The 10,926-nt window shown below is 40.8% G+C and overlaps 1 protein-coding gene and 1 non-coding gene across 2 annotated transcripts; both read right to left on the reverse strand.

Moving 5' to 3' along the window:
* Positions 1 to 8,334: 8,334 nt before the first annotated feature.
* Positions 8,335 to 10,099, reverse strand: LOC120017780 (lathosterol oxidase-like). Its single transcript, XM_038960757.1, has 4 exons — positions 9,890 to 10,099; positions 9,496 to 9,628; positions 9,300 to 9,400; positions 8,335 to 8,790 (listed from the first exon to the last, which is right to left on the reverse strand). Exons 1-4 carry the CDS (start codon positions 10,097 to 10,099, stop codon positions 8,335 to 8,337), a joined length of 900 nt encoding a protein of 299 aa, XP_038816685.1.
* LOC120017996 lies at positions 8,935 to 9,071 on the reverse strand. Its single transcript, XR_005472172.1, has one exon. It is a non-coding gene; the product is annotated as a small nucleolar RNA SNORA57 (small nucleolar RNA).
* Positions 10,100 to 10,926: the final 827 nt, after the last annotated feature.

A 10,926-nucleotide genomic window follows, 5' to 3' on the forward strand; every position in this document is an offset into this window, starting at 1 on the left:
ACTTTGAGGTGACCAAGGCCAGTGAGCATTGCTACATGGCGGATGTGCTCCACGCCATGTACATGGACAAGACCAACTATGTCTACCTGACATTCTTGAAATCAATCCCTTTCCGACGTACAAGTTGCAGTGAAGTAATTTGAGGGAGAGCAAACAGATCCTGTCAAGCTTTTGGACAATCTGGTACACCTCTTAACATCAATTTGCAGCAGAGTAGTCAACCCTATGGCAAAAATTGATGTCCTGAAGGATGCCATTGATGGACATCTCAGTCCATCACCACACCTTGGGTACCTTTTCGAGAGCACGGTGTACCAACTCAGTCTTGCACCAGAGGACAAAAGGTAATTCGGAGACAGTGCATCAACTACATTGTTGCTTTAAGCAAGGAGCTGCAAGCAAGGCTCCCAGACAACCTTGAAGCCTTGCGAAACATGGCCTTGTTCAGTGTTAAGGAAACGCTAAAGCACAATAAAGGCACCACTGAAATGATTAAAGTAGCTGAGCTACTGGGGTACCAGCCCCAAACAATTGATATGATTGTTTCCCAATGGAGAAACATCCATTTGTTTAGGTGGGACTCAACTGAAAATACAGTCCAGTTTTGGAGTGAAGTCAATAACTACACGGACTCTTCCAGGTCAAATCCATTTGAAGAACTGTGCAAAGCTGCACTCGCTGCCCTCTCCTTGCCACACTCAAATGCGGAGGTTGAACGGCTGTTCAGCCAAATGAGTGTGGTCAAATCAAAGTTAAGAAATAGAATGTCACTGCACACTCTCAGCTCCATACTCCTGGTGCGGTATGGACTGAAGCTAGCTAGTGATACCTGTTATCAGCATAAACTACTAAGTGAAGTTCTGCAGCAGTTTGGCACCACAGCAGCATACAGCTTTAAGGCCACTCCATCCTCTACTGCTGGTTCCAGCTCCGTGACAATGCAGTTGGACAGTGAAGATGAAGAGGATTTCCTTCCCAATCTATGATTCATCATATTTACAGTACGTATGCAAGGAGTGGACTTTCTGGAATTTGCGGAGACACACAGCTGATGGTGGCAGTGTGTACTGCAGTGTGTGCAAGAACAGTGGCAATATCTGGAGGAAACCATTGAGCAGCTAGCCAGCCAAGCAGCACAACAACCTGGAGAGAGCTGGAGAGAGATTTCTAGAGCACACATCATTATTTGAGTTAAGTTGCTTGTTCAATAAGATAGCATATATACCTTGTTATTAGCTTGTACCTATAATTGCTGATCAGTTAGGTAGCATGTTAACTAACTACCAATACACTGCTTAAAACTATAATTGTTCAGAATGTGTAGGTTTACTAGTTAAAAAGAAAATAAATCAAATGCATTTGTTCAATAATGTGTAATTGTTCAATAATTCAATGTGTTGTGTTTAAAAATAAAAATATCTGATAATATAAAATGTGTTGTGCTTTTATTACTTTTACAAATAAAAATCTAGGATAATAAACAAACAAATCTAAACTAACAAATGTCAAATCATATTTTTCGCCGAGATGGCCAGTCAATTTGAGTAACGTTATTATGTATTCTACGTATGTCACGCCCTGACCTTAGAGATCCTTATTTATTCTCTATGTTTGGTTAGGTCAGGGTGTGACTCAGGTGAGAGAATCTATGTTTTCTATTTCTTTGTTGTTTTTGCCTAGTGTGGTTCCCAATCAGAGGCAGCTGTCTATCGTTGTCTCTGATTGGGGATCATATAATAGTTGTCATTTTCATGTTGTTTTCCGTTTAGTATCTGTGCCTGACGGAACTGTTCGCTTTCGTTTTTGTATTCGTTATTTTTGTTTGAGTGAGTCTTGACAATAAAGATCATGAACACTTTCCACGCTGTGCTTTGGTCCATTCTTCCTTACGACGACAAGCGTTACAACGTAATGATGCAGTTTTACGTTATTGCGTCATGACGTCATCACGCAATGACATCACAACGTCATTTAGCAACTTTTAGTAACAAATCGACCTGGCTCTAGCAACTTCCCCTGAAAATTTGTTGGCAACACTGCCCACACTGCTCGCGTGCACCAACAAGCGTCTGCGTTGCCAAGCGCTAAATGGAAGTCAGTTCTATTTGTGACGCTGAACGCGGTGCAAGTCCTGCCTCTCCCATCTCCTCATTGGTTTATAGAAGCATATACCCACGTGCCATCTCCCAATTGATTATACCCACATGGGTGATTGAAAGATGAACTGAGGTCGGTCGGTTGTGGTAATTCACCTTATTATGAAAGTTAGATGCCAATCGCCATATAAAGTCCAAAGAAGAAAAATCCTGGAAGGAGGAGAGATGACTAGAAACAATTCGGTTGACCTTTGTATGTGTGGATTAATTGTCGGCGTAGAGGACCTTGTGCATTTCAGGTAAAATAACAACTCAACGTTTATATCTCAGGACAAATTAGCTAGCAACTGCAAGCTAACTAGCTAAATTGCCATAAATGTTTAATGCTTTTCGACCTGTCCCCAAATCAATATAATTGGTTCAGAGTTTGTTTTGATGATTTAACCTGCGTGTCGTGATCGCGTTTGGTGTGGGGGGATAAAATCATTTTACGTGCACGCATCAAGTTTGGCCATGGTGTCAGACTCTTCAACAACGTACTCATTCCTTCTCCAAACTCTTGACACATGGCCAAACTTTTTACACTAGCGATATTGTAATGGTTTGGACACAAAACACTCTTACCGTGTATCTCACATACCCCAGCTTTACGAGAAACTCATCAAGCATCAATAAAACCAATAGGCTTACCTCCTTCTATCCATCCACCTTTCGGGTCAAGTGATGTGCATCCACGGCTCCTGGAATGTTCCGCCTGAGAAAATCTGCCTCAATTTCCGACGAGACTCCAGAGATTACACTTTACACCTGCTCTGAAAATCAAGGCTCTCCACTTCATATGATGATAATTCACATGATGACTTCAGTGTTAACTTGTTAAGCCACAATGCCTTTTCCTTCTGCTCTTTCGACACACAGGAAATGAAAACCACTTCTGGTCACTCTGACCGACTCCACCTTTCCTACTGCCTAGAAGGCAAGCATCCCGGAGTCGCTTCTTCACTGTTGACATTGAGACTGGTGTTTTGCGGGTACTATTTAATGAAGCTGCCAGTTGAGGACTTGTGAGGCGTCTGTTTCTCAAACTAGACACTATAATGTTCTTGTCCTCTTGCTCAGTTGTGCACCGGGGCCTCCCACTCCTCTTTCTATTGTGGTTAGAGTCAGTTTGCTCTGTTCTGTGAAGGGAGTAGTACACAACGTTGTCCGAGATCTTCAGCTTCTTGGCAATTTCTCGCATGGAATAGCCTTCAATACTCAGAACAAGGATAAACTGACGAGTTTCAGAAGAAACTTCTTTGTTTCTGGCCATTTTGAGCCTGTTATCGAACCCACAAATGCTGATGCTCCAGATACTCAACTAGTCTAAAGAAGGCCAGTTTTATTTTTCTTTAGTCAGAACAACAGTTTTCAGCTGTGCTAACATAATTGCAAACGGGTTTTCTAATGATCAATTATCCTTTTAAAATGATAAACTTTGATTAGCTAACACAACGTGCCATTGGAACACAGGTGTTGTGTCTGTGACTATCATTAAATGTGAAGACTGTTATTTATGTTTATCAAATCAATTCTCTACGTGTAATTATTATTACGTGATTAAAACTAATCATGTAACTTTAATTAGGAAGTGGGGGCACCACAGATTTTTTTTTATAGAGTCTCTAATTCCCGAATCGACTCTTCAGATATTTTCATATCTTATCAATTAGTCTTCCATTAAATGATTATTAATTGCTACCTCATTAGTCTCATTCCAAAAGTTGTAAAATTCTTGGTTATCTGCACGAACCCTAGTTTCCATAATGAATCAGTAATATAGAAATTGGTTAATTATTTATTTACTAACTAAGAAAATAATCAAAGAAATACATAAACAAACAGTAGATATTGGTTACTAACAATGATAGAAAAGTCCCTAGTGGGCTAAGCCGATATGACGGCTTGGTAGACAAAAGGAAAGGGGTGGGGACTGAGAAAGAGCGGGAAAGACAAAATAGAATTAGAATTAGAATTAGAATTGAATTGTTTCATATTACAGTGTAAAGCAAGCAGGTTAAAGAAATAATCTAAAAATAATGATTATCTTTGTAAGTAAGAATCTTCAATGGGCTTATAGTAAAATAACACTAAAATAAAATAACACTGCATTCATGACAAGTTGGAAACTCGGAACTTCTGAGTTAAAATGAACATACTTTATTTGCATAGAGCTTCATATTGGTTGATTCAGATACTGTCCAATTGGGGAACTCAGGTATCGTCTTTCTACAATGAGTTTCCAAGTCGGAAATTGTTGAGTTTCCTAGTTCCGACATATCATGAATGCTGCATTAAATCCACTCTCCTCTGCCTATTCTTCAGCAGCTTTATATTAACCTCAGACTCTCAACTTTAAATGGATAGTTCACCCAAATTACAAATTAACATATTGGTTTCCTTACCCTGTAAGCAGTCTAAATATGACAGCTTTCCATGCTTTGGCTTAGTTTCACTGGCACTGTTTTGAAATGCCATTGTTTCAGCATTTGTGGCACAAATCCCATGCAAGTCATGGTACCTATATTAGCCTTTTTTGTGCATCATATCCAAATCCTCCTAAAGTATCTTAAATTGGATTATGGAGCTCAGAAACATCACTCAGATGACATGGACTTAATGAGAGAAAAATGCTAATATAGGTATCATGACTTGCATGGGATTTATGCCACAAATGCTGAAAACGTTAGCACTTGGAAACATACCTTGTATGCCATACAGAGTACATTGACTGCTTACAGGGTAAGGAAACCAATATGTAATTTTGTGTAAGTTGGGTGAACTATCCCTTTAAGGAAAGATTTGATTTGTCTCAAAAGTAGCCTACTTACTAGTTATTGTTATCTGTTATTCACTCTATATTTATTCCTAGTGTCACTATTTATATTTCTGTTTAATATTTTTTTACTTTATATTTTATTTCTGCATTGTTAGAAAAGGACCTGTAAGGAAGTATTTTACTGTTAGTCTACACATGTTGTTTATAAGGCATGTGACAAATAACATTTGATTTGATTTATAGTAACCTGACTCATAGGCTCTAAGAAGCTTCATACATATGGCCCATGTTCTACTATATGTTTTTATTTGGACATTTTACAACGTTGCACCCTCCTGAACAAGTCCTATGTATGTGCCACATGTGCACCAATTTCCTCTGGTGGCCAAAGCTCCAGTCGGAGGGATGAAAAACCAGGGTGGGAGGAAAAGGCGACTGTGCTTGAATCCGAAAGTGCAGCAAGTGATGTGTATGATAATGAATGGAAGATAGTGAAATCAAAGAATGGAACAAAACAAGCAAAAGTTGTAGTAGAAAGAAGACAAGGACCGGTCCATTAATGCATTTCTCATTGGGCTGTGTTTTTAGGACAAGGAGATTCATTTGGGAAATCCATTTGTAATATTGAGGACTGTGAAGAAAGCAGTGGGAAAGGTAGATCCAATCAAGGTGACTAGAAGTGGCCTTGTTTTGGTTAATTGTGTTGACGAAGAACAAAAGAAGCGTTCACTGGATCTGGCAAAATTGTCCATGTCAGAAGAAACATGTATTGGATATAGATGATGAGTACCTTAGTCAGAAAATCCCAGGAGTGGTCAGTGCACGTCACCTGACCCGTATGGTAAATGAAAGGAAGGAGAAAAGCCTGTGGATATTATTGTTGTTTGAGGAGACTCTATCTGAATATGTGAAGCTTGGATATGTGAGGTATGCGATGGGATCAATTGTGTACAAACCATTAGTGTGGGAATTGTAAAGGATATGGTCACGTGTCAAATGTTTGCAGACGGGAGAAGTATGATATTGAATAATCTGTGAATGGAAAATGTTGTAACTGTGGTCATACTCTGGACTTCCTTGAGTGCCCTGTTAGGGTGAAGGAGGTCGAGGGGTCAAGGATCAGGCTGCGCAGCAGATCTCCAACAGTGTTGAAGATATGGAGGTAGATGCATTGCAACCAGTTGCTAGTGTTTTCAGTCAATCGAGTGATCTGGATACACTCATTGTGAAGAAAGTAGATTTTGTGGCATTTATAGCCACAGTGATTCATTGTACAGCACAAGTGTCTAACAAGTCCAAGAACCTGGATATCATTATATCTGCAGCAGAGACATTTTTGAGGCTCCAAGACTTCACAGCAGAAGCACTACAAGGACTTTTGTCGCTAGGAAATGTTCCACCCTCACAAGAGGCTTATGAGACTGTGTTGGAACCTGATTAGAATATGTTTTTTTTACAGAAAAGCAGGTTGATTTTGTTTAGCTAATTTCTATTTTGGTAGTTTGTGTGATATTTTCTTTATTTTTACCCAAATGTTTTTTGAGATCCTTATTATCCACCCACACAGTAGGTGGCGGAATGCACATTTAATTGCTGCGAACGCCATTATACCATAGCAGAAGCAGAAGCGGGAAACTTCCCCAAAAAGGAGGTTGTAAGTCCAACATGATTGTGTTCAAGTGCTTTAAAAGTCAGAACAATTCTTCAACCAATAAGTTTTTAGCTATCTAGATAAGCTAGCTAATGTTGAGAATAATACAGTTAGCTAGCTGACTTAGAATTGGCAACATTATGCTCAACCACCTACAGGCTTTGGTTTTTCCATTTATGTTTTGAGGTTGGACTTTAGCAAGTATAGCTTGTTAGAGCTTAGGGAGCACCGATTGCTGTCACCTCGTTTGGTGTCACCTAATCAGTATGTTTTACGCCTGTGCTGGTTGCCGTCTCGTTCGTGGGAAAGTGTTTCACCTGTGCTGGCCCAGGTGCTATTTAAGAGTGGCTGTCCCAGTGCTACTTTGGTTGTGAGAGAAGTGGCGCGTCAACAACATTAGTTAGCGCTCCCTATTTGATTTCTAGAAAAACTGATTTTGTTTTACTGCATCTTTTTGGTTTGCTTCCTGTCTTTTAAGTTTGGTGTGCTTTAATTTTGCTTGCCTGTTGTTTGACAAATTTGTGGGCACTAATGTGGGCACTAATGGTGGGGGTCTTTTAGGTTCCAATTGTTGTTGCTATGCAACTTTCAGTGGACACCCCCATGAGTGTCTTTCAGAACCCCTCCTAAAACCCAACCTGTTTCGTGTCGGTTGTTGTCAGTGACTCTTTGTTAGTTCCCCCTTCTGTTTGAGTGACATTTGGTTTTCCTGCTGGGGAATGTAACAAGCCACAATAAGTTTGTAATTGTCAAACTGATTTGTTGTAATTTTTTGGGGTTGAAAATGGGAATGGTCAGTGGTTAAATGTCACAACTTGGCAACTGAGGTAACACAATTTCTCAGAGTTTCCCACTTGTAATTACAATTTGGAGGGTCGTTCAAGAGAAACTATCCATTTGGAACTCCGTACTTCCAATAACTCCGACAGCACTCCCATACCAGAAAGTTTGTAGTAATAACAGCGACAACTCGAGAGTCCTATCAATCAACAACAATTCAGCTTTATTTAACATAGATTAATCTCTCTACGTAAACATTAACTTGTACCATAAAATCTGTCGGGAAGGAATTGGATGCGTGGGATAACGAGCAGCAGTAGTTCCGTTGTTTGGGTTTTTCATCACTGATTATTTGGACAAATCATGGTTTCTCAGGTGTTAGCATCTTTTGAATTTCGGAAGGGGAGGGGGCATTTGGCCTGTAACTTGCAAAAAGAGAGGGTGGAGCTCTCTTAATCCCTTCTCTTAACACGTATGGACCCAGAATTTAATCGAGCAGCTGACCAATTACGTGAGACTTTCTTTCTGGGTTAACCAAGATTAAACATATGTACATCATTGTATTTTGGGACATACAGTATGATAGCAGGACACAATGCATATACAGACAAAGTGGACGACCGAGAGGACAATGTCCTGTGTAGCTAGCTACTAGACAACACCATTACATTGTAGCTAGGTAGTCCATCAGCAGGACTATCATTTTTATATCTGAAAACCTGTAATTCTTCCCCTATCTAATTTGTTAGTTATATTTTTTGAAGATTACATATAGCATGGTGTTTAGCTCGCTATCTATGAGTCAATCGCAGCTGGCTGAATTTGGCTACTTTACTGCTTGGATGCGGCGGGGAGACCGCTTCTCCTCAGACATGGCGGTGAAAGCTTTGCTGAGAACCCATTGGCTATCGAACACACAATGGAGTGAGGCATGGGTCTTGATGGCCTGGGAGGTTCTCTGAAAGAATAGTTTGGTTAGCTGCTACCAGCTACTCCTCCTTGCTCTTTGTACCGCTTTCATTATCATGCCCATTGGCATTAGCCCCATTAGAGCTAATCTTCCCCTCGGCCGTCAGTCTACGAATGCAGTCGAGGGGGCCCTTCCCTTCGAGAACCGAGGGGTTTTGGTAAGACCCACCAATGCGGTCCCACAAGGTGAAGTACTGGCCGTAGTTGACGTTGAAGAAGAGGTGGTGGTCCGTGTGGTGAGCCGCCCCGTTGACCACCTCCTGCAGTGGACCGGGCATGCGGTAGTCGCCGTCGTGGATAGACACGGTCCAGATGTTGACAAAGATGTAGAGGACCAGGTAGAGCACCTTGTGCAGGGGGAAGAGGAAGGGGTAGACATGGTAGGGCATGCTCGACAGGAAGCCATCCAGCGGGTGGAAGGCGTGGCTGGCGAACGGCGTGGGGATCTTCAGCACATGATGCTTCTTGTGGAAGTGCTGAGGGGAGGGAACATGTCACAGAGATGATCCATTCAAGTGAAGGGATTCAAAAAAGGAACTGTATTTAAAAAACATTTGCTGAGGAATAGATAACATACAAAACATAAAACCTACTGTATATGGATGTGTTTGATCACATTCAAGTGTGCCAGCTATTGAGGATAGGACCAGCAGACGATAACACACACTGTACCGAAGATATAGCACTGGCTTTGTTCTACCTCTGTACATTACATACACAAGAACTTAGCAACAACATGTATGCCAAGACGTGGAGGGAAAACGGTTAGATTGTTAACCAACTTTAAGACAATGTCAACTGCCTTAATCTCAGTAAGATAATTAGTTGACTTAATATACAGTATTTGTCTGTCATGGTGGACTGATTTGTAATACTGGGCATCTCCAACATCACATCTACAGCAACAATCCATGTCCAATTGACAGTGAAAGGACCTACCCAGTACCACACATTCCCATTGGTAACAAGACTTTGTAATGCCCACCTTGTAAATACATCTGTGGTGAAGAAACCGATGAATCCAATAGATGCACCCATCCGTGAATAACACAAAGGAAATCATGCTGAGAAGCAAAAAGGGCCAGTCTGATAAAACAAACCACCATTAGTATCAAAATGACAATCCCGTTTGACAAACATTCCAGAACGTCTGAGCGTCAGTGAACGCAGCGTTGTCTTACCCATGGGAGATTCTTCAACGTTGTCATAGAGCTTACTGTATCCTTTGACCTCAATGAAAAATAACGCCACGGTGGGGATACTAATAATGGGTAGCGAGGTCATGGCATGTCTGATCTCCCGCCACACCTGGTTCTGAGGACCAACAATGATATATGATCAATTTTCATCAAGAGAACACTTGGGAAGAAAGAATAGTAAACAAAAAGCAAATGCCAACTCTCAAGTAGTAACCTCACAGTATGTTAATAAACCTAAGTTGTTTGTCGCAGACCAACTTCATACAACTATTGTAGCCTGGTCCCAGATCAGTTTGTGCTGTCCTACAGGTATTGCGACATTAAACAAGATCTGGGACCAGGCTACAAGTATTGAGTATAATAAAGAAGGACATACCTTTAGAAACTGTGGATGTTTCATGAGGTTGTGGTCAAAGATGAATTGGTAGCTCAGCCAGCCAAGGCCCAGGTAGAGGACCGCGATCCCCAGGTTGGTGACTACCAACAGGCTAATGATCTGGCGCAGCGCTGTGTCCTCGGGCCATGACAACGGGTACACGTAGGGGGTGAGGACATAGTGGTCGGCAACGTTCAGCACGAGATCCATGTCTGAATCAGTCAAGATGATAAGCAATGGCTTTGAGCAAAGCCTTCTATGCTCCGGTTAGAAGACTCCTCTTAGACTCCTCCTCTCAAGGAGTTAATCCAACCCACACATCATAAGTGACAAACAATTCTACTACATCTGCAAATTCCTCACTTATCAAAGCCAGAGAGAAGGCTTATCCAGAGAGAATGCTCTGGTTTTGATAAGTTAGGAATTTGCATGTGTAGCAGACAAAAATGTGACAAATGAATTGTGGGTAGAATAGACTCCTTGAGAATTACATGTAAACTGGATATGGCTTATAAATAGGGTGGGTAGTCAACTAGTCACTGTTAGATCTATAGACTATCAATTATAGTTTTTTCATACAGATACAGTATTATGTTGTAATAGAACTAACGTAAATAACAGTATGATAAAGGGTAAGGCCTAGTAATGTAGCTCTTTTTTTTTAAGCAGTGACATCTGGGAATGCTACTGATAATGCTTTTTTAAAGCAGTGACATCTGGGAATGCAACTGATAATGCTTTTTAAAGCAGTGACATCTGATAATGTCTTGAGGTAAACTGCTAGGTAGTCTTTTACTAGGCAATCTTTTAAGTATGCTGGCACCACCAAACGTTTTCCAGGAATGGGAACGCTTAACTGGGTACAGGCCTAGTCATTGTAGATTCTTGGTATTCCAGAAAGATGATAGCATGCATCTGTCTCCCATATGTTCGGTAATTTTGGAAGATGTATGTTATCCCTTTTTTCATTTAATGGAACACCAAGGCTCTAATTTGGTAGTCTATTCCAGACGGTTAGAGAAAAAGTGCAACATATA

Source organism: Salvelinus namaycush, chromosome 22, assembly GCF_016432855.1.
Source record: "Salvelinus namaycush isolate Seneca chromosome 22, SaNama_1.0, whole genome shotgun sequence".
In the NCBI taxonomy this organism is placed as follows: domain Eukaryota; kingdom Metazoa; phylum Chordata; class Actinopteri; order Salmoniformes; family Salmonidae; genus Salvelinus; species Salvelinus namaycush.

What these genes read in the sequence shown, in the direction of transcription:
- LOC120017780 (XM_038960757.1), bottom strand. Translation starts at nt 10,099, where the DNA reads ATGGATCTCGTGCTGAACGTTGCCGACCACTATGTCCTCACCCCCTAC. An exon ending in AACATCCACAGTTTCTAAAG is followed by an intron (nt 9,629 to 9,889) that starts GTATGTCCTTCT and finishes GTTGGTCCTCAG; the next exon opens with AACCAGGTGTGGCGGGAGAT. An exon ending in CGTTGAAGAATCTCCCATGG is followed by an intron (nt 9,401 to 9,495) that starts GTAAGACAACGC and finishes TTGTTTTATCAG; the next exon opens with ACTGGCCCTTTTTGCTTCTC.